The sequence below is a fragment of the Rhinatrema bivittatum genome, chromosome 4 (genome assembly GCF_901001135.1).
Source record: "Rhinatrema bivittatum chromosome 4, aRhiBiv1.1, whole genome shotgun sequence".
Lineage (NCBI taxonomy): Eukaryota > Metazoa > Chordata > Amphibia > Gymnophiona > Rhinatrematidae > Rhinatrema > Rhinatrema bivittatum.
The window spans coordinates 150,286,278-150,311,212 of record NC_042618.1 but is presented as its reverse complement, the minus strand read 5'-3'; the positions used below and the strand labels follow the sequence as shown (position 1 = coordinate 150,311,212).

The 24,935-nt window shown below is 38.0% G+C and overlaps 1 protein-coding gene across 1 annotated transcript in view; it reads left to right on the top strand.

The window, feature by feature from the left end:
• Positions 1–399: 399 nt before the first annotated feature.
• Positions 400–24,935, top strand: part of NKX2-1 (NK2 homeobox 1) — a 74,345-nt gene continuing 49,809 nt past the window's right edge. The window contains exons 1-3 of the mRNA XM_029598975.1: positions 400–852; positions 2,111–7,049; positions 7,755–7,844. Coding sequence (XP_029454835.1) covers positions 477–852; positions 2,111–2,793 — 1,059 coding nt within the window. The 5' untranslated portion in view covers positions 400–476 and the 3' untranslated portion in view covers positions 2,794–7,049; positions 7,755–7,844. The remainder of the gene's footprint in view (positions 853–2,110; positions 7,050–7,754; positions 7,845–24,935) is intronic.

Below are 24,935 nucleotides of genomic sequence, written 5' to 3'. Positions count from 1 at the left end.
TAAGAGAACTATTAAATCTATCCTTTCTAAAATAAATTGCAAAGCAAATAATTTTTCTTTAGACCTTGACAGAACGAATATTATATATATATTATAATATATATATGTATATATATATATATATACACATACATACATACACATATATTCGCAACAAGTAAAACTTAAAGGTGTTTACCTTGTCATCAGCATGTAAGCTAATTATCTTGGGCAAGATGTAGGCTTCCATTGTCTTGTTGCTTTAGTGCCTATGCCCCGCCTCTGGTAGCAGCCTAAAACCTGGCGCCTGGCTAAAACAAACGCAAGGCAACTCTGAGCCTCCACTCAATCCAATTAAGGCGGACTTGGTCCAGTCTGTTACGTGTACATCCAACAAGATCGGCGTTAAGGCAACACCAGAATATTTGGCAAAAAAAAAAAAAAAAAAAGATTTTTTTTTGCCTCCCCTTCTCTTTTTTTTTTGCAGCCGCCGAATCATGTCGATGAGCCCCAAGCATACGACTCCTTTCTCAGTGTCTGACATCTTGAGTCCCTTGGAGGAAAGCTACAAGAAAGTGGGCATGGAGGGCAGCAATTTGGGGGCTCCGCTGGCAGCTTACAGGCAATCTCAAGTGCCTCAGCCGGCGATGCAGCAGCACGGCATGGGCCACAACGGCGCAGTCAGTGCTGCCTACCATATGACAGCTGCAGGGGTCCCCCAGCTCTCCCATGCAACCATGGGGGGCTACTGTAACGGCAATCTGGGCAACCTAGGCAACATGAGCGAGCTTCCGCCTTATCAGGAATCCATGAGGAACACTGCTTCGGCAACAGGCTGGTATGGGACAAACCCAGACCCCCGTTTCTCTACCAGTAAGTACAATTTTTTATTATAATCCATTGCTACTAAGTTTGCAGTTATAGGCAACGAAACGGTACAGATAGAAAATATATAAGTGCCATTATCTAAGGGTGTGTGTGTGGGGAGGGGGGGGGGGAGAAGTGGGGGACACACATTTTTGAACACGGATACAGTGAAATTTAAATGAAGTCAATTTAAATAATTCCAGCAATGTTTAAAAGGTTCTGACTGATAGGCGCGACAAAGATTTTTTTTTTTTTTTTTAAAGAAAAAAGTAATCCGTTTATCTGTTATGTTTAATACGCTCCTTATTTTTACCTTTTTCATTTTTCTCTGCTGTCCTCAGTTTTCCAATGCATTATATGTGCTTATCGAGTATTAGTAGATGCCTGAACAAACGGGCGGCAGCTCCACGCTGCATTAACAGTCTTAGGAGCTTCAGTCGCAAAAGTAAACTTAGAAGGGATTACAATTAATTTCTTAAGCACAAAAAAAAAAAAAAAAAAAAAATCAACCTGATAATGTCTGCCTTTTGCATTAATTTATTTGGGGTTCTGAACCTTAAACCATTATAAACAAGGCTGAAGTCGAAAGGCGTGCAATATTTTTTATGACTGTAGTAAAATATCTTTGTTTCTTACATAACTCGTCCCATTAATGCGGCAATAACGTCATTTAACACATGAGTACATCATTTAATCAAATGCAGATTAATTTTCGAGATTTCCGGTAAAACGATTTTTTTTTTTTTTCTGGGCGAATTGCAAACTTATTCAAAGGAGAACAATGAATGTACCTTTCATTTCCAACAGGATGTTAAAAAAGCACGATCATGTATGTAATGTATCAAAGCAAACATATAGGTAATAATGTGCATGCTGTACTTCTTAACCTATATTTCAGCTGTGCAATAGAATAAAAAGTGAATCCTTTTATAGAGTGCAAGTGTAATTATGTCTGAAGCTAACTATGCAGCCTTAGGCTACCTATGCATTGAATGATAGGTTTCCGGTACCAGCCTAACTCAGCTCTCGAGAAGCCGAGCTCCGAGTAAAAAGCACAAGGCACTCGTAAACGTTTCCTTTAGTTGGTGATCCAAACCTGCCTGTCATCCTGTGCTGGACTGGTGGTTACTACTAGGCTTTCTTAACACAGAGCAGTTTCCTTATTAAAGTTTAAACTCTTAATCGGTTCTAACGAAAGTGCTGCACTTTGGATCTATTTGTGCTAATTCTGCCCCGTCTTTTTTTTTCCTCCCCCCCCCCTTAGTATCCCGTTTTATGGGTCCTTCATCCGGAATGAACATGGGCGGCATGGGAGGCTTGGGCTCTCTGGGCGACGTGAGCAAGAGCATGGCCCCCCTCCAGAGCGCCCCGCGGAGGAAGCGCCGGGTCCTCTTCTCCCAGGCCCAGGTGTACGAGCTGGAGAGGCGCTTCAAGCAGCAGAAGTACCTCTCGGCCCCGGAGAGGGAGCACCTGGCCAGCATGATCCACCTCACCCCGACCCAGGTCAAGATCTGGTTCCAGAACCACCGCTACAAGATGAAGCGCCAGGCCAAGGATAAGGCCGCCCAACAGCAGATGCAGCAGGACGGCGGCTCCTGCCAGCAGCAGCAGCAGTCCCCCAGGAGGGTGGCGGTGCCAGTCCTGGTGAAGGACGGCAAGCCCTGCCAGGCGGGCTCCAACACGCCCACCGCCAGCCTGCAGGGCCACCAGCAGCAGGCGGCCGCCGCCGCCGCGATCACCGTGGCCACCAACGGCGGCGGCGGCCTCGGGCCGCACCCGGGCCACCAGACGGGCAGCGCGGGCCAGTCGCCGGAGCTGGGGCCGCACTCCGGCAGCCCCTCGGCCCTTCAGAGCCAGGTCCCCGGCCTGTCTCACCTGAACTCCGCCGCTTCCGACTACGGCACCGCCATGTCTTGCTCCACCTTGCTCTACGGTCGGACCTGGTGAAAAAGATGGCAGCCCGCTGCCACCCTGCCCCCCCCCTCCCCCATGTCACAAGCAAGGCCTCTGCCTAACCCGCTCAGAGAAAGAAACTTCAGCTGTTTATGAGTGGATTTATAAAAACAAAACAAAACACACAAAAAAAAGGCTCTTGGAAGATTTTTTTTTTCTTAGCGTGACTTTTATGTCTAAAATGCATCTAAAAATAAATAAATAAAGAGCCAGACAAAGCCAAACCTCCCAGGAGGATGCAACAATTGCTTAAGTTGTCAGGACGGGCCTTGGCGTCGGGGTCTGGACTTGGGAAATGTGCACTTTCACGCTGCGCATGGACACCTTGGTGTAGATATAAGACTTTCGGTGAGTGGGGGAAGGCTGCAAGAAGAAGGCCTTTCTTTTTTTTTTTTTTCTGAAACTAACTAATGTCACAGAAAACAAAAAGATAACACTTCTTCCGTCCCTCCTACCTACAAGCAAGACCGCTGGAGATTTACCAGAACCGGGCCTTCCTTTTCTTAGGTTTTGATGTGATACTGTAGCTGTATAATTCTGTCAAAGGTTGGACTAAACAATTTAGTTTTTAGTAACCTGTACATTTTGTTGTATAAACAAACACTTTTTTTAATGGCCATTGAAGGATACCTGTGTATATATATTATTTGGCAGTTTGTTTGCGCAAGTAAGTCTCATTCTCTGTTATAACTTATGTAGATATTGGCTTAAATATAGAAGCTTCTAATAAATTATACAGATTTAAAATATCTTACTTCTGGTTTTGCATTTATAGTTTGTTTGCATTGTAAAAATGAAGGAACCTTTCAACAGCTCGTAAACAGTACAGATGAATTAAACCCAGTAAATAGGCAAACAAATTAATTTTAAGATAGGGCACAATGACCAAAATGTGGGGGATCGAGACAAAAGAAGTATTTTTCTATCACTGAATAAAGACAATACTGACCTGTCAGGAGTTCCTTGGATAGAATGAGCTCATATGTATTCCATAAATATTTCAAGTTTCGAAAAGTAATGATTCAAATTCTTAGTGCCCTTTAGGAAGATTTATTTAAATATAAATGAATCATTGAATCCATGAATAAAAAAAAAATATATATATATAATGACTTGACCCGATAAGCCAAATTATTTCAATAACATAACAAAGGAGTGCTCAATAAAAGAAACGACAAACTTGTAACCTATAAGTAAAAGACCACAGTGTGTGCTTGAATTTTCCGACTGAACTATTTTTCTTATTTCTATAATCGTAATAAAATGGCAGTTGTATTGTGCCTTATACTTTGTTTTAAAGCTCCTCTCACCTCTTCCGCACTCCGCCCATGCCCATGTGCTTCTGCTTAGCTGTGTGAACTTTCCCAGTGTACTCTGGCCTGCAAGTCAGACTTGACCAAGTAAAACCCCACTGGAACAGATTTTTTTTCCCCAGCGTAGCCTAATGCTGTTTAAATGAAGGTTGCTTTATTTCAGTGGTTCACAGCGGAGAAGCAGATCGCAAAGGGGAAATGGGCAGTGACATCACAAATTATAGTCAGGGCTCGATAACAGCAAATGCAAGTCCAAAAAACCTAAATTATCCTGTTTTGCCTTGCATTTTGTCAATTTTTTTTTTTAGTGTCTACTTTTTGCTTTTTAACAAAAGAAAATAGAGTGCAAGCTTCAAAGACTAGCGACAAGCACTTTTCAGATTCTCAAAGGGCAGAAAGAGAGACCTGGGGGCCTAAGATTAGTTGGCTGTCTGTCTATACAGATCAATGAATGCCCGAAAGGACAGACAGAAGGATAGACAGAAAAACAAGATCGCGCTGGCGAGGGCGGCATAACTAGAAATTATCTAGAAAGAAACTAGCAAATAAAATGCTGAATCTCATTTTTCCAAGCTTTCCCATGAATATGTTATTTTGTTATGTGAATTTGGATTAGCAAATCAAGAGGAAAGCGGCCTGAGGTTGCAGGACTCAGAATCCTGAATTTATTGAAATAATCCCAGCTCGGGTCATTATTAGGTAGCTTTGAATGAACTCCCTCTACACACAGTGCACTTCTTCACGGGACTGTACCCCACTTTCATTGCGGGACTGACTTTCTAAACTTTTCGCCTCTTTTTTTTTCTCTTTGCAGGGGCATGTAGTATTTTTTTTTTTTTAATATACTCTTTTTCACTGCGGAACTGAGTATTGATTAGTCACAGATGTTTTAAACTATATGGTGTATTTGCCTAAGAATATAACCAATCCAAGTTGAATGTGTTCCCCTTCATTTTAGAAGGTAGCGTTTGTTTTAACAGATGAAGCAAGGACATGTTAATAAGCAGACATGTTTAATCTTAGAAGTGCTTATGTATGATGAAGTGCTACCCCCTGTCCCCCAAACTAACCAGTAACGTTAGAACCTTGTGTCCACCTCTCCAGTTTTATTTAAAATGCCTTGCTATACCTGGAAAACATGATCACATTTTAAACATCTGCTTCTTAAAATAAGGTTTTATTATGCTTCAGTGTTAGCAGCGATATTTTGTATGAGTGATCATATTTTTCTTTTTCATATTAAATAAACGTTTACCTCTTCTAAATAATTGAAAACCGTGAACGTATCTAAAAAAAAAAAAGGTTTTTAAAAGGCGGCAGCTATACTTAACCATGTGACTCCTGTTTTTTCAAATTAAAATGATTGTATTATAGTTGCAAAGCCTAGCGCAGATAAACACATATTTGGTGGTAGACATAGTTACTGTAATGGAGTATTATGTACACCAATTTATCTTTTCTAAACCTGATTTAGTTTCCATTAAATAAACTCGTTTTCACTTTGTCTGATGTCGGCTTAGTTTAAAGTATGTTTGCTTGCTCCCCAGAAAGGTGAATTCATCACTTTATAGTGAACTGAATTCCAAGCAAACACAATCCAAGCCGCATTTACATATCAATCAACAGCTCCTCAAACACAACCCCTCAGCATATTTCAAGACTAGGGGTTCTCCTCTACGGACACATTTCTGTAGCAGAAACCATTTGTGGGGGAGATTGTGTTTGCTTAAGAATTAAGATATTGGACTCCAGGTATATTATATATCTGTTAAACTTGGTGTTCAATATCTATATATATATATTGTGGGGGAAAATTATATAAATATAAATTATATATACTTTAAAGGGAAGAAATCCCAATGGGATGATGATCAATGCTAAAGGAGAAAACATGGAAATAATTTGTACCACAAGAGCATTTCATTGGTGACCTTGGCAATGATTTTATATCCTATTTTAAAATCCTATTTTATATCCTATTTTAAAATTCTGACAGCACTGCTTTGACACAGTCACAACGGTATATGAACAATGTATAATTTTAAAGACAGGAATAATGCGTCTTCTTCTATGAGAGAATAGTAAGGAAATCCTGCTGATCTGGTGAAGCCATTTTTGACTGATATAAATGGCCGTTCTTGCGTGAGAGTTGTGAAATGTGGATATTGCTGCACAGCGGGGTCGACAGCCAATTGATATCAACATATTTTCTTCAAAACCGGTGTTATTTTCCCACCGGTGACAGGAGAGATTCTGACAGAAATACACTCAGGAGAATCTGAAATCTAGCTATTTGAAGGAAGAGATGATGCCACTGCCTACAACAATATTATCAAAGCATCTAATAAAAAAAACAACAACAAAAGGACTTCATTTAAATGTGTATCATCGTTAACAACTATATTTGACTGCTAGGTTGTTGTTTTTTTAAATTAGGAACATATTCGTGACTTATTCTTCAACTTCTGTGCTTTTAGACCAGTGTCTGCTAAGTGGTTCAGTCTACATGCACCTTGTTCTGAGTTACTTTAGCGTTGCAGACTAACCGGTTAGAAAAGAATAAATATTTTAGCAGCGTGATTCCGCAGTGATCCTTTCTAGTTAAGGTACAAGGGCCTGACTGCAGAGCCGGTTCATTCTGTTTCGAGTTTTCCCCCCAGTTCCTACTTTTGCAAAGAGAAAGCTGCAGTATATAGAGAAGTGCTCTTGAGAGATGTTTAATAGTTGCATGACAAGGACTGAGATCCAGTTTCGAAGTATACCTTCATGTCTGAACGAGTAGTCAGCGCTCTTTCTGTTATGCCGTATTCTCTTTCACACACACACACACACACACACATACAAACACACATTCTTACTCCAGTATATGACATAAAATATATACAGGAAACACCAGGAAAAGAAATTGCTTCCGGCTACCTGTACATTAGGGATAAGGTAAGCCCGAAATTTTATGTTCTATATTGAACTCAGCTTTATACTTTTGCCTCTGTATATCATTTTGGAATAACTGTAAACTAAATTACGGTGGTAAAAAAAGAAAGTTTCAAACATGTTTTAGTTTTGATTGGAGGGAAACACGTTTTGATGGAACTGAATTGTACTGAAATGAAATATTTCCGAACGTTTATTTGATTCTATGTATGATTTTCCTTTAGAAACATATTCTTTTTTCTAAGGTGAAAATAGCTGGAGGTAAATTGATTTTAGTGTTTTATGGGACAAACATAATAAAGTCTATGTATTTAATAAATATCATTGCCAATGTTTCTATTATATTTGAAGTGTATAAATTGATATGCACTCCTTTCATATATTTTTCAAGCAGGAAGTTTGGAAAAATCACAGATGGATTGCATATTAGTGGTTTAGTAGAATTTCCTTTATTAAAATGTATAGCTTGCTCTTTGGTGGCAGGAGTTAATGCCCTTTTTCTTAGTACCAATAAATGTTTGCCAGTGTCCATCTTATAAAAATGGGAAATTTGCAAACTTTCTTTAAGATTAAATAGACTTAAATTTTGTTCAGAAATTATTTTAAACTCCAGTTTGAAATCTGTTTCAATATTAAGTTAATTTTGTTCACATTTTTACATTGATTTTTGTACCATGTAAAGTTTTCTTTCCCAACTGTTATCCCCAGGGATGGCGATTGCATTTCCTGCATTAAGAAACACAAGGATTTTCTAACAGTGTCTTGGTGAAAGGTGGCACTAGGATCAGAAAAAAAAAAGTGAGTGACAAAATTCAAAACTTTGTATTACAACAGAAATCAGAAAAGGTGCTAAGTTATTTGTCTAGTCATAAAAAATAGACAGAATGGTGTAGCTGGATAAATTAATTACAGAATTAAAAACAATGGAAAGAAAACGTTCATGGAATTGGAAACTTTTACTCAATAAACTTTTCCCCTCTTCTATCATAGGTATTACTCAAGTGGCTGAATTCATTAGTTTATTATTGACTTAAAGGCATTAAAGCAAAGGACATCCTTTCTTGTTACTGCTTTTATAGACACTATACTATACTGATCATTATTGTTAGGTTTCGGCACCTTCGTTTTCAATTTTTACTTTTCATGGGAATTTAACAATGTTTATTACAGCAAGACTAAAAATTATATTTACCTGGAAAAATGGAAAGCCATTTCCATCCATTGATTTTTCCCATTTCTGTTCTTGCTGTAATGAACACTGACAAATATCCAGGGAAAATAAAATACAAAATGAAAACAAAGATCCCTAGTTATGTTCCAACTTTGTTTTCTATTTTTGCTTTGGTAGGAACTCTTCTTAAGTAATTTGTTCCCTTATACATGTGGATAATTATCCCACATGACAACAAGGCTTCACTTCCCAATATTAGCAGTTTGAGAATTAAAGGCGTTGCATAATTAAAGCAAAGATACGTTCTACTCCATATTTACCTGCTACTCGATAAATATGCATATTGAACTAGTTAACTAATTAAAAATGTGTGAACCGTTGATGTGAAGTGAAATTATATAAACACCCTAAGCAGGTGCTGTTGCCAGAAGTCAAAAGTTAATGCTCTGTTTCTAGTCTCCTCCCATAATCACTGGAGAATATTTGTGTGTAAAATGCTTTCTAAAAAAAAAAAAAAAAGGGGGGGGGGGGAGAAATTCACACAATAAGGACTTTGTTTACGATGAAGATATTCTAATATACATTAAAAGCAATAGTATATGCCTCGGGAATCATGCATTAAATATAGTTTCCTTACAATTGCACGTACCCTTCACTCTAGCTAGTTACCAGGCACCAAGAGATTTTCTAGTATTGCTTCTGAAGGGCGTTGATAAACACAGTAGTTTTCCTTGAGATGAGATCTGACATTTTGACTACTAAATATAAGAGCGAGTCCTGAAATAATACAAAAAAAAAGTGTTATTTAGAGGGAGCAGAGCATCTAGAATTAAAAATTTAATTAAAAAATAAAACGACCCAACCTTATCGAACGCATAATCTACAAATGTTTGTTGCTCAGCGTAAACAGCCCACAGCCGAACTAGGAATAACACGTTCGGAAAACAAATTCATTTGTATGGTTAGAGAAAGGCATAATATTCTGAAAACAATTCACTGTGTACCCTCTTTATTTGCAAATGTTACCAACTGAAGAAGGATCTAATCTAAGGAGTTTCATAAAGTCCTATTACTGAAAACATCGACTTTTAAGAACATGCTTCGCTTATATAATTTTTATTTATTTGTTTTATTTATTTCCTTTTTGAATTATTTCAACAAAGCTTACATTGCAGCTGATTTTTTTTTTATTCTAAAGACAGAAGTGCAAATGTCCTTTCTGGCCCCTGCAGGCCTATCTCTGTTAGAGTCGCGTTTGCTGTGGAATCAGAGTCCAATTTTTTGCACATTGACCACACATGCAGTTTAATGGCTAATCAAAATATGGAACGAACGAACTACTTAAAATTTACAATTCTGGAATCTTCGTTATGTTTCTCCTGTCTTTTTGGCTTAATAAAAGCAAAATTCTTTAAGCACTTCCTGGTAAAAAAAAAAAAAAAAAAAAGTGAAATTCAAATGAATAATTATTTCTCTTTAATAAAATATGACTTTTGACCTTCTGAAATGAAAACATTTATCATTTTATCTTTAGATAACTATAGATGTATATAAAAAAAGATATCAAGGCAGGGTTCTAATCATTTTTTCATCTAGAATATTAGAAAAAAAAATAACATCTAGCGATCTAGAGTTGCAGTCATTGAAACTGATAGAAGAATTACAAATTTTCTTCCGATTAGAAATCCTTGACCTTTCCAGCATTATTGATTATATGCAATTTTTCTTCATAAAAGAGGATGTGACTTTTAAACAGTTACAGGTCTAATGTGATTTCAGCGAGATCAGGTTGAATTATTGTTTGCAGTAGCAACACGGGCCAGAAAATGTCTACGGGCATAGTCTGCAATAAATATCTGTCTAACACACACCGAGAAGTTGCTATGCTCAGATAAAAAGACTAGAAAGCAGGTTCCAAGTCTCTGGATAAAAAAAAAAAAAAAACAACAAAAAACATCCAAGTAGCACCAAGGCTCTGAAGAGTCTTGGTCAGGGCTCTGTGTGTGTACTGGCGATGCACAATGGTAACGTAATTATCTAGCTGAAACATTCTCAAACGGCAGAAAGTTGCAAAATAGATCGACCTCCCTGAGATGAGAAGGACCAGGTTACCGAGAGGTCTGCAACCATCATCCTTTTTTTTTTTCAATACATTTTTAAACAAGAGGATCTAGTGAGTGATTCGGATTCAATACACATAATCAGTTTGGAAGTCTTATTTCCATTTGAAAACAGTCCCATTTGCAATCAGGAGAAGCGGGTATACTTGAAAGCTGCAGAATGCATTCCGCCTATGATTGATAGGGGGATAGAATTTGGGGACTGCAGCTAAATATTTTCTTCCAGATTGAAACCTTTTTTGCATGTATTCTTTTATGACGATGTACTTCTTTAATTTAATATTCCTTTTGAAAATATGACTTAATTGCTTTAGAAAGCTAGGCTTTGACCCACGGAGAGACTCCCTGGTGGAGAAACTGAAAGAATGGTGATTGAAAAAGCATGCTGATTGTCCTACGAGTCTCTTAGGGTTAACAGTCATTTAATCAAGTGTACCCTGGGCCAATAATTTGGAGGAAAATGCTAACTTGTTTTTTAAAGGGGAGGACTGGCTGGGGAACGTTTTTGCCCAGTGTTATAAATAGACAGTACCTTAGCACACACAAATGCGAAAGGAGACTGAATAGGAATGGAAACGGTACTAACCCCGTCCTACCTCAGAAAGCAGCTGAAACATTAATTGAATTGGTAGATCATGCTGAATAAAAAGGCCGCGTTATAACCGCTTCGATTTATAAACAACCGAGACCTCTCTTGCGGCATAAGTCGTTATTGCTGTTACTGATGTTCAGAAATAATTCGCCACAGTCTTATCTGGAATATTTATCTGATCTTATTTTTTTTTTTCCCATGGACTGCAAATCTTGTGCGGTTTTTTTTTTTTTCACATGTCAAAAAGAGATGTGATGAAGGGTCCTATTCACTTTGCTTCCTTTCTGGACCCTTTTGAAAAAAATCGCAGAGTCCTTATTCTTAAGGGGGGGGGGGGGGATGGGGGGGGGGGCGGGAGGGAGGCGTCGTTTCCGTTTTCTGCATTACCAAAAGTCTTTGAGAATTTCACCCTAGAAATAAAGGGACTTTATCAAGCCCTGGCATTAGATATTTGAAAAGAAACGCTTTTAAATGTTTAAAAATATTGTATATTTTATTTTAGACCAAAATATGAGTTTTGAATTGTGGAAAAAAGATGTCAGTTTAGAAGCATAGGGTGAGAAGCTTAAATATTCTTTGAAACGATATTTTGGTTATTTATAGTAGCGTTACAAGTGGAGATAACATTGACAACATAACAGAAAGTTAACAGAAAAATAACTACAGGAAAGTAAAATTGAGTGTGTGTGTGTGTGTGTGAGTGTGACTGTGAGAGTGTGTGTGTTTGCTAATGACTTATTATAAAGTGATTTTCCCCCTGTGAATAATATGTGCGAGAACTACACTAAATAAATGCTGGTAAATTTCTCCAAGAAGTTGGTTACGATTACATACTTTGTAGAAAAGAGTTATCTGACACATACTGCGGTGTAGAGAAACGTATTCCAGTCTCAGCTTCCCTCAACACGTGCCGCAGGCACTAAGCAATCTCATTTTCCAAACTATCACTCAAAAATGTGTAAAACTGTCCCAAAACAGAAAAAAATAAGATACGTGAATTTCATAAATTGTAAGTTTATTTGTATGAGTTTTTTTTTTAACCTGGATCTTTTAAGGATGCTGATTTAAAAAAAAAAAAAAGAGGCACGGCACTTTCCAATTTCCACACACAGAATTTCATAATTGAACAAATGCTACAAACAATGGTCGAAACACAAGCTTACAAGTGAAAATCCATCCTCCATGCATCAAGTCTTTGCAAAATGAACTCGGTTTCCGCTGATCTGAAGAAGGCAGTGTAGCTCTAGTAAGCAAATGTATTAAGGCAGTCCAATAGAAAGGTATCACTTAAAACTTGTTTGTTGATCTTCATTTCTAGTATCTAAGAGGACTAACTGGGCAACCACACTACTGAATTGCACATAATAATAATACTACAAATAATAACAATAGTAATAAAATACCGTTGTCCTTATCCATTATATATTATCATAGGCATGAAACCCGGAAGAACGCTAATGCAAGTCTCTGCAGGATATATAATAGCATCTTTTTTTTTCATAGCACATTACTGAGGCTATCCATGTGTGATTTATGAACACGTGTAAACGTGTGCGGGTTCAATGCACTTACCGTTTAATGTACTTGCTGTTTAAAGCATTCTTAATTCATTCTGTAATGATCTCCTTTAATTTAGCAATTCAGACAGTAATGCGCTGTCCATAATGCTTAATTTACAAATACTTTTGTAGATACGCTGAAGGGAAAATATGGAAACATATTTGTCATCTGATATCAAATTTAGGCAGCCTATTAAGAAGAGTGCAAATAGAGACTTCAAGTGTGGGGAGAAGGTAGAAAAGAAAAGATGTAATTCATTCTAATTTCACTTTGTTTTAATCTCGGTGGTAGCCTACTAGGAATCCCTTCCAACTCATCCTCTGCTCTGCTTCATCGGGGTCACCCACAATCCTAAAATGACAAACCTCCGGCATAGAATTTAGCTTTTTCTCTTCAATGGAGTAATTTTACAGCACTCTGGGCAAAGCAATTTTGCTGAAGCAGCAAATATGAATGCACGCTTTCTCCTTAGCTGCTCATATTTTTTTTTAAACCAGCATAATAAACTTGCCATAAATATTAATTCACAATTATAGCTATAATTTGAAGATTATAGTCTTCATCAATTTGTTAGGCAATTAAAAAGTGAGTAATTTCCAGTTAGCTACCCAATTCCAAAATCACAGACTTGCATTGAGGCTGTATGCCTAATTTGCTTAATGAACACATTTCTCGAACAGTGAAGGAATCCCTCTGCATAGTATTATTATGCAAAAGAAAAAAAAAAACCTGTTTTGAAGCATTAACTTTAAACAATACACGTCTATTTTGTATTTAGTAAAGAAATGCATGCGGTTAATCTGACAGCATTAGGCTGCAACAGTAACCTCACTACAGCGAACTACCAGGTAAACTCAACAATTCTCAGAAAGCTGAGAAATGGGAATATTGAACGGAAATAATCAATGTATTTTGGTGCAGTAAAGTAATCGGATGACTTATAAATTAGCAGGATACATACAAGGCATTTCAATAGGAAGTCAGGTTCTACTTTGTAATCAATTACATGGTCTAACAATAAATATAAATAAATAAATAAATAAACAAACACATATAATTCAGAGCTGTCTTAACATAAAGAAAAATGTGGTATAAAATTCTCGTGATAGGTCTTTCTCCATGCAGCATATATGTCATGCTTTTCAAGGGAAGTGACTTTTATTTCTGCTATGATGAAATACATTGATTCTTTCATGAAAAAAAAAAATATTTCCTCTAGGACGGCCCCAGCGTATTCATGAAAGCAGAATATTTAAAAAAAAACACTTGGTTATCATCCAACCAAGTTTCTTTAATGTATTTATTTCAATTATATTTGAATGGAGAAAAACTATTAGCTTGACAGTTATTAAAATGAAGCAGGAGAGGATATTAACATGTAACCCAGCTTTAAATTGTCAGCTTACCTTGGTATATCCCATCCTAACATGGTTACACAGAGGTTTATTAAAATGAATGGGGCACTTCACTAGTTAGCATGTGGTAGATTTGTCCATGGCAGGCACAGTCTAATAGCTTTTTATGGCCTGTCCTCGCTTGTGTAAAACTGGAGGAGATTCCCTGCTGAGACACGCACTGTGTGTCACAGCCATTCTTTGATAAAGTTGGATGGCAAGTTTATTTTTTGTAGGGATGCTTTTTTTTTTTTTTGGAAAAGCTAATAGGATTTTTTTTTTTTTTTTGCCACTTCTCTGCCACATCGCTCCCCTTGTCTATTATGAAAGAAGGAAACTTGGAAATATTCAATTTGAGTGCGGTGGATTCACTAAGGGCTCTTATTCAGGGAGAGTTACTTTTTCTCCCATTCTGTTATAAATCTTTACTGAAAAGGGTCCCAGACGTGGCGTTTTAAAGGTGTGCTTGTATTAATTAATGTGCTTACAATGCCTTTTATTTTAACAAATATCGGGGGAGGGGGAGGGGAGAGAGAAAGCGAGAGACAAATTCCTGTAACTCAGGGGAAAACAATGATGCGGAAATGTCTCGGCAGAACTCAAAAACTGACAGAATTTGATTTGCTGCCTGTAATTTTCAGACCGGAAAAAAAAAAGTTGTGTTTTTCTCCTCGGCAAAATTTTAAAATATAGTGGTTCTAAATAATAGTCTCTATCCAGTTTCAACTCCTTTCTCCCTTCGTCCTCTCCAATCTCGCCCCCCCCCCCCCAAATTGTACAAAATACCCTGAAGATTTCTCAGCAATTTGGACAGAAGTTTTGCAAAATAAATTCATTTACCTTTTCTCTTCCTTCCTATTTATTGAGCTAACCTTAGAGTGCAGAACTTGAAGGCGTTAACTAGACGTCTTAATAAACACTTTCTGTTTTCAATAAATGCATACTAGGCAAACACTACATAAAATGTCAATAAAATATATGCTTTTTTTTCCTTTTTGAGGTGTTCTGGTCTGCTTTGATTATTATTATTTTTTCATTGCAAAACCAACTTTCTGTTTTGAAGCTTGTGAGAACTAGGACAGATCTTTAAGGTTTCAACTGTAGCTACCGTCCATTCCGGCATCTTTCAAAACCATTCATAATTTATTTACAAGTTATGACACCAATAGCACCAGGCACAGTATTTCAATGTGACCAAGGCACTAAAATTAGTGTTCAGAAAATCTAGAGGACACAACAGCAAAATAACCATACACTGGGTAGATCATGGCCTGTTTAAAACAAGCTGGGTCTGACGCCTGCACTGAGGAGCTCCTCAGCCACAAAAACTCCTGAACCTAAAACTCTTCTATGTGCCTGGGTGCTAAATCTAGCGCTGGCCATTTTAATAGGGAGCTCTATTGAGGCACTACATACAAGGAACTGGATTGAATGGGCCTCAGCACTGCAGATTAGAGTTTGGTGGGGGAAAAAAAGGTGTTTCTTCACTAATTTCTAAAAGAGATATCAGGCCTACAAAATTCTCAGAGATGGATAGTTTTATGAGGGCAAGCCTTTTGGAAAAAAATCCAAAAATCTTTCAATGGATAGGTTATTGCTTTTAAACTTGCATCCAGATTTGTCCCTTCTTTTAAGCAGTGGTAAACTTGGAACCCAAAGGGGCTAGACAGGCACTATATATATATGTGTGTGTGTGTGGGGGGGGTGTGTGTGTGTATATATATATATACATACATATATATATATATATATATATATATGTGTGTGTGTGTGTGTGTGTGTAAATATATATATTATATATACATATATATACAAGCAGGCAAGCAGCATCATGCCATACACACACACACACACACACACACACATATGGCATGATGCTGCTTGCCTGCTTGATGTCCCTGGATTTTAATATTAAAATCAAGACACAGGTAAGGTTTGCTGTTAGCTGGCAAATTGTGACCATGTAATTAATTAGATCTTTGTTCCAGGGCTAACAGCCCTGCAGATTAGAACCACAGGAAATAAACTTATCCATATGGATCTAACCAAATTGGAAGCCTACAATACTGTACCAATGTGGGCAGTTTTATATGGCAACCCTCAAACCTGTGGGAAAACAAATCTTCTTTGATGTTTAGTCATTATTACTGGAATTTAAATAATAACATCAGCTGTTACAACTTGCAACAAATGCAACTTACAATATCAATAATTACTCCTATAACAAGCAACATGTATATCAGTTATACAATTCATCTCAGCCATTATATTGTTCCCTCTCTTCTTCAAGTTACATCTCATATAATTTGATCTGAATTGATTTGATATAATGCTAAAATTAATTAAGTATAGTAAGAGCTATAAATGTTAATAAAGTCTTTCACTCCTTCCTCTCACCTTCATTCTTGAAATAAATAACATATCAAACATGCCATAAAATTTTGACAACTCTTAACAATGTAAATGCTAATCATTACTAGATATAGATAGATAGTTTATCTTTTTGTTTTAAAAGCATAATTTCCAAGTTCTAATACTCTGCCACCTAAAAGCTGAAATATGATCTTTAATATTTATCCAATGAAAGATAAAATAAGCTAAATTCTTGGACTTAATAATTAATAGTGATAGTTTATCCTTTTAAAAAGATAATAATTTGCCAAAGTTGCAAAACCTTCTCCCAGCTCTGTGGCTTTTGCCATCTTGTCCACACAAACGTTTCATTATCATCAGCCGATGCAGTTCCATTCTCCACATTGTGTCGATCAGGTGACATATCATCTAGCTATTTGCACAACATATTTTCTAGCTAGTAGAGACAATTCTTAAGGAAAAGGTTAACATATTTCTCCTTAGGAAAATTATTATCCAGTTTTCCCAACATAGAAAGTTGTAATAATTTAGTGAGTGTTCACTTAACCATGGCACTTAGCTCATGTATACTGTAATCCCCAAAATCCTCGATCTTGGCACACACTCAGATAAACTGGATATAGGGTTCCATATTATTTATACCTGCTTTATGCTTGATCAAGAGGTGCTTATATTCTATGTATTATTTTAAATTGTATCTATCTCAAGGGTGTATTTTCAGTCAAAGTTTTAATTTTAGTGAAACTTCTTTCCAAAGTCTGGGTATCAGTCTACTACTTAACTGAAAGTTTGTCCAAGATATTTACCAATTGTATATTATAGAATATTTTATAAGCTCTAGAAACTGTCAGAGAGCCTAAGTGATTACTCAGAATTGAATGTTAAATGAGTTTTTGTTAATCCCCACAATTGAATTTCAATGTTTAATCCCTACAAAGGCAAAAATGTTCACAATTTTCTAAACCACATCTAATTTTGAGAACTTGAAATGTGCAAATTATTTGTCCATTGGCAGAGAAAAATTCTTTCACTAATATCAGTCCATGTTTTCTGCCTTAAATTCAGAATTGCTTTGCAGAGGCAGGAAGTAGTCCTAGCATTTTCTGTGCTGCAAACCAAACTTATAGGAACAATGTAACCAATACATTTTAAAATGAAATCTCAAAGATATTTTGATTTTGCATGCTGAACATAGCTAAGAGATAAGAGGGCTTACTATCTGACATTCAATATTGGTAGCACTATATATTGAGGTTTCCAAAATACAATCTCAGTATGTCTCATTAAATATGCTATGTTATATTTTCTGATATTCAAAACAGTAAGGCCTTCCTCTGCACAGGGTAATTTTAAAGTTTCCATTGGGTAACTACTATTTTCAATTTAGACATGGCTTTATTCATTCTTTGTATATTGATGATCTTACATATTACCAGTGGTAGCAGTTGTAATAAATAAAGCCATTTAGATAATAACACCATTTGAATTGATTGTGTTGGCCCTATGATTGATACTGAAAGTTTGGCTAACTCATTAAAAGTTTTTCCGAGTTCTTAATAGTAGGAAGAATATTAGGACCATAAATTGTTCCCAAATCACTTGAAACCTTAACCCTCAAATATTTAATATATCATTTAGCCCACTGAAATGGAAAAGAACCTCTCCATCCTTCTTTCAGTATTTCAATTAAAAATATTTTTTAGTTGACATTTTTAAAAACGGTTCCACTAAGTTTCCTTTAGCTTTTCAGCTGCAGAAATTGTGGAGCACCAAAAACATGTTAAGCACGAAGTCTGTAGTTTCATTTCATGCCGTTTATACTGTATGCACCTTAATTTCGAAAATGACCCTCTGCTTGTGCCATTCTTGGCCACTTCCTCTCCATTAAAGGGCTGTGCTAATGACGTCAGCTGTTCTGTCTTGGTTTGGATACTAGAGGGGGATCTGAAGTACTAAGCGCAAATAACAACAACAATAATAATAAAAGAACGCCTCCACCCCAATAACTGCTTTGTTGCTGGTAACTGTTATCATCACCACATATAGATAATACTGCGGCGGTATGAACTGGGGGAGCAGAGAGATGGATGCAAGGCAGGCAGGATGGAAACAGAATGAGCAAATACGATTATATTTGATGTAACAGTGAAAGTCAGACCACCACTGGAAAGAAAGTCACAGAACAATGTTTAGAAATATTTCTTTCCGCAGGGTTTTTTTTTGTTTTGATATTTTGATGTTTATTTCATGGCTAGGAGAGATAGGTTTTGGCAAAAACTAGGAATGAAATGTTCGGGTTTCTCAGGCCAGTCCACACGGACTGTGTTTTTACAACTTATAGTATGTAAATTGTTTATGTCTGTTTGGTATTTTTTAAGTGCATTTACAAAGTGTTTTCATATTTCGAATTGATTATATATGTCAAACTGTTATTTGCATTGAGCGGTTTTTCTGGAAAGCGCGAAATATGATCATTTTTTTGTAGGAAAAATAAATGCAAATACTTTTATTTATTTCAAATTATTTCTAAACTACTTTCCCGTCCAAACCGGTTGGTCGCCCAAGGTCTTACGGCCACAATGAAATTCATATTGCAAGTTACCATGAAAACTGAAAGAGGGGAACTCAAGAGAAAGATACATTTTAAACAAATAGGGGATGTAGGCAATGTAAAGGCTCATGCCATTTTTTTTCTAAAAGTCAGAAACAAAACATCAAGGCAAAAAGGAAAGGAGAGCTGGGATGGCAGGCAAGAAACAGGCACGATGACATGTTATTTGAGAAATCAGGGAAGTCATGAAAACTGAGCTACCAAAGAGAACAAAACAAACTGTTGTGTGACATTCTAGGTTGTCCCATGTTTGCCAGGTAATGGAAATGTATTCTTGCATAATTATTTATGCAATTAACATCTTATCTGTATCGTACTGGGTATTCTTTTTGATGATGATGATGATGGTGGTGGTACTGATGGCGAGAGGAAGGTGGAGAGAGGTGGAGGGGCTGACTAAGGAGTCAAACCCATTTTTTTTCTGAGTCATAAAATAATTATTTTGTTTCACTGTGTTCTGGTATTATTGGGCAGTCAGAAATGGGGCACATTCATCTTCTTAGGAACCAGAAAGGTCACAAAGCTAGAGTGACAGAACTTCCAAACAATTAGGATTACCTCTCCCCACGTTTTACGCCATTTGTAGGCATTTTAAGTAACATTCCTGAGGTGCCGAAATGGACGAATGTCCGGGCGTCCTCGAGCTGTGTGACATTTTGTTTTTACGCTACAAAAGTGATATTCAGACCGAATGAGGATGTTCAGCTGGAGGTCCTCCCAGGCAGAAGGTTTTGCATACAATATGTACCACCTGTCTGCTAGATGCAATGTTTTTTCTCGCCGCACTCGTGTGACGGGACGGGCATCTATAATTCCTAACCCATTGCTTTTTCATCTGTAAGCTTTGAGTTCCCGCCCTGGTCTTTCCTTAATCGTTATTTCCTCTCCTTCCCTTTTCTAACAGATCCGAGAAAGTTTTACACTTTATGTAATAACCTTACTATGTTGCAAAGCGTTCTAGCTTTCTTTCTTATGCAATAGTTAAATCACTGCATTTCTAACGGAAATAACCAATTAAAAAAATGCAAAAAAAAGGTTTTGCAGTTAACAACAGGGACCCTCATTTATAACTGGTTTGCACTGGCGCGCTAACCAGGTAACACGTTAAATAAAGTTCAAATCACAGGAGGTGCCAAACAGTGACCAAAAAGCATGTGGACCAGCTGAACCTTGATTTTAACAGGCTGCCTAATATTATTTACTTTAAAGAAGAAAAAGAGCACCTGCCAGCACGGTTATTTTTACGGGCTCCAATTTATTGCTGCTGAAAAGCAGGGGCATAATTAAAATCCGCAACTTTGAAACACTGATTTCCCCCCTCCCAAATCTGAGAGTTACCATATAAGACTGTCCAGTCGATTTCTAATCTGCAGGGCTAAGGCCAGCGTCGGTGCAAGAAATAGTGCACAGAGCATCATCAGATTCAATTCCTTTTAATTAGCAACTCAAAGGCACCGCACGCAGTTTTATCTACTGAACATGACAGGCATTAAGTTAATGTCTGGGTGTACACCAGCACAGCACTGATCTGCTTCTTCTACTGCTCCTCCGACCTCCTTTTGTAAGAGAGCTCAAAATTTCCTTTGGCTTTAGGAGTGATACATTTGACTGATTTTTGTTTTGTTTTAAAAAAAAAGCATTCTGTATTTTTTGAAAATTAATCTCAGCTGCAACAAAGTGTCATTCCTCCTTTTGTGGAGTCTGGCTACACTGCGATTCATGAATATAAAACTCTAAAAATATCTTTCTCTCTTATATATATATATATATATATATATATATATATATATATATATATATATATATATATATATATATAATTCTTCAATAAATTGCAAATTTCTATTTAAAGAAAAGGCTGATGTATGACGTTTGGCCCCATGCTGCTCCAATGGTTGCCATTCAGAGCCACGCCGGCCCGTTTTTTGCATTATGCATCGAATCTGACACCACAGGAAAGGAAAGGCTGGCATTGCCAATTGCCCAACATTTTGACATCCTGAATTACAGCTCATTTCAGAGGTTTTATTGGTCAACTAAGAGCTGCAAGATAAAAACTTCTAAAAAAAAAAATCAGCAAAGGCCAACAGCAAAATTTTCGGAAAAAGGAACCAACTTGAGGTTCCGCTTTGAAGACATTTGATGATTAAGCAAAAGTAAAGCACAAAGTTCACAACGTGTACAGTTTTGAAATAGTGGCTTAACTTTCTGCAACTTCTGAGAGGAACAATTTCCACTGGATACAACCTGTGTGTAAGCAAAATGTTTTGCCAAGCTGCCGAGGTGCATTTGCTCCTAAAGAACTAAACTTGAGGGTCGAAGATTTCTGATTACACAGTGTTTTTTTTCTGTAGCATTTTTTCCCCCCTTTCCAGAAGGATCAGGAAATTAAAGACTTGGCTAAGAGGAGATGGAGTGCGCTTCAATACTGTGCAAGCAAACAGATTGGCGGGCCTTTTGCTCTTCTTTTGTTCTAATTTGCAAGATTTTAAAATCTGCTCCTTGGTGCCTCTTGTTTCATAAAATGAAAGTATGCAAAATGTTTTCACCCCATCCAGATTGGTAGCATCAAGAACCAGATGCTTCAACGTGGAATACATTAGTATATCTGACTTTACTTAGCCTATTCAATGGCAGTGGAGAAGACGCCTTAAAACTTGGTGATATCACACTGTCACCGTTAAACAAAACCAAACTATAACAGGCTAAATGAGAGCTTTATCTCAGCCATTAATGTAAGAATGCAACTGTTCATAGAAGTTTGTTGATGCAAGGCAGAATGCTTTGCTTAGAAAAAGCTGTATTTCCTGCACCTGTCACACAGCTTACCCGACCATTGAAGAAATATTTTCATTTGTTGGCCATGACGTCTCCAGAAGCACTTACACTCTCAGAGCTAACATCGGGTCTGTCTATATCTCTCTCTGTGCCCGATGTTAAGCAAATTGCGTGTGAGTGTGCGCCCGCACACCCAGCGAGGGGCGGTTTGGGTTAACATCGGGCTTATTTCTAATCTATTGAACTCCGGGTCTCCTTGTTGACCGGTGCTCTCCATCTGAGCAACGAGGAGCCCATGAAACAGACGGAGTGCCCTGCAAGCATAAGAACCTGAAGCCAGCACAGGGGCTTCATGCACCCGAAGAGCGGGAGGTGACAGATTCGGGGGTTTCCAGCAAGTAAACCTCTCCCCCCCTCCCCCATCACCAAGTGAGGGGAATATTCAGCCAAATGAAAGGTTGGAGCCTGACCCAGGAGCGCATTTATATATATATATTTAAAAAAATATATATATCTATGGAAAAGAAATACTGTGCATTCTCTCTCTGGTATCCAGGCATTGCTATCCGAGTACTCCTTGTCACCTTTATGAATTACTACAGTGCTCTCTCTACTTAGCTGCTTAATTAACAAAGAAGTGGGACGACAAGAACCTTTACAACAAATAGTCCGCTGGCCCTCGCTCTGATTATGCAGGACTCGGCCTGCATGGAACGGCCGCTGTCAGCGCATCCCCCCCCCCCCCCCCCCCCGCAATAGCGCATGATATTGCTCCTCCCTATCTAAAACTACTACCGCCACCCAACCAAGTCTGTGTTTCTGTCCCTTCTGACTAGCCCTCCTGTTCCAGCCCGCAGATGGAAGTCACGCTTTCTCTTTCCCGAGAGGAGCAGCTCCCGGCTCCCCCTCCCCCTCCCCCGCTGCGCCCAGCCCCGTCCGCGCAGCCCCCGGCGCTGGCCGGCGCAGATCTGCACCTTTGCTGACAGATTGCAGTAGGGACGGAGCCCGGGGTCTGAGAGCCGCTTTCTTTTCGAGCGGAGCTTTAGCCCAGCTTTTTGTTTGCAAGCCCTGCCGAATGACCGGGAATCGGATTTGCATCTCTTAGGCTCCCTGTGTGGTCTTTGTGCGGAGCTTGTAACTGTTAAAATGACTTGTTAAGGGAGCGTGTGTGCTCTCATCCCCCTCCCCCCCCCCTCCTCGTGACAGGACGATTGTGCAATTCAGCTTCGCTCCCTATAGGCTTTAGCTCGCAGCGTCCACCTGAACCCCAAGCAATTAGCGCTTAATCTCAATGCAATCATATTTTAGTTAGGATTTGTTTACTTTGTTTGTTCCAATTAAAAAAATAAAAGCAACACAATACTTTTTTTTATTAGGCGCAAGAAAGTGCTGACTCGAAGGCATTACCAACTTTACAACTCTGGGATTTTTTTCTTTTTTTTTTTTTTTGCTTTCCTACTTACCCTTCCCGTCAAAACCAGAAATTACATACAGCATAATTACTCTGCAGCTCTGAAACAGAGCCGCGAGTTGTATCCTTCTGCGCCTGCTGTAGGACTGCATTATTGAAGTAACAGTATAAATCAAAACTGTATTTTAAATATGATAAGATGCGAGGAATGTTTTGTTGCGCCTAATTGCAGGGTTGAGCCGTGGTGAATGCCAGCGCTTATATAAATTAATGAAAATGCATTGTTCTGTGCAGGAATGAATGTGAAACCCAAGCATACAGCAAACAACAAGCCACCCCAACATGAAACAAAATTATCCGCCGGAGAGAAATGCTCTACAGCTGTTCAGTGTGCTACACAATCGGTCTAGCTGCCAGCTTTATTTTGGTACAGGGCGCTTTTCATTTTTATAACTATTATTTTTATCCAAGAAGTGGTACAAAACAAGATAACATTTTCTTCCCTACTGCTAGCTCTAATTAAGTTAAGCTGCGTTCAGACAAAAAAAAAAAAAAGAGTATTGGCTTAAAATCATTTTGTTACCGACCTCCATATACATAACTCGAAATTAACATAATGTATTTTACGGTTTCTTTTGTACCTTTTTTTTCCTGTTCAGTCATGCTCTTGTCTAATCAGTCATCCCAGTGCCTAAAAAACAAAGATAAAAATGATAAAAATAAAAAACAGAATGAATATCTTTTATTTTACCCATGGGCTATCGGTGTCCTAGGGTTGACTCTTTTTTTTTGAGTTGGGAGCTAAGGGATTTATTTTTTGACAAAAAGAGTCTGCTACAGCAGACTTTGGCTGCATCAACAGATATGCCGGGGAATTATTTTGGGCTTGCGAACCTGGCCCATCCTAGAATAAAGGAGCGCTTCACGAACCTCACGGCATGATAAACAAACTTTCCTACCCTCTGTTTAAATCTTTCTGGTAGGCTGATAATTTTCTACCGCCCTGACCAGCTATTGCAATGTAAGAAATAATGACATAGGGATCAAAGGGGTCCATTTCCATTTCCAAAGGCCTCAGACTCCACTGATGCCTTGCTTGCAGGTGATGAGGTCACCCAGGAGGAAGACGTATATGGAAGTCAGGTATAGAAAGAGGAATTGCTTTATTGCAGTGATTACGATAGAAAAGCTTTGAATTTTAGAAGGGGGAGGGGTAATTTTCAAAGGCGTTTTCATGGGTAAAACTGTGCTTTACTCATAGAACTGGCTTGTTATAAAATTGCCTGCTGGATACCCTTAGGCATGGATGTCCTGTAAGTGCAGAAGTTTACTCGGACTGGATGGAGATGCTCCTGGTGGCTGAGTTGTGGAGCGGTTTGGATGTACTGTTATACTTTAGTCATTTCAAAAATATGTGTGTAAATTTAATTAAAACTTTCCCGCACTCAGATTAGGTTTAATTCTGTGCTGGCAGTTTTGGTGAGATAATTTTCAAACCAAATATTGGGGGTGTACACAGGAATTTTTTGTTGTTGTTTTATTTTGTATTTGGCTTGCTGGGGGTTCATTCTTTTCATTTCATTCCATTTGTTGTTGTTGGTTTTTTTTTTAAACTTAATAACGAAAAAGCAAATAAAAAAAAATGCAAAGCAAATTGAAAAATATCCTCCACTCCCACCCTCCATTAAAAGAAGCATACGCAAATCTCCCCCAAATCCTCTCCCTATCACCTCCCACTCACCCCTCCAGACCCGTCTATCCTCATGCGGAACTTGATTGGGGGAGAGGTGATGATCTCCAGTCGCTCCTGCCCCGCCGCTGCAGCTTATCCTTGAATGGCACTGACTCGAGGCTGCTACCATTTTCTTGCACGGAAAAA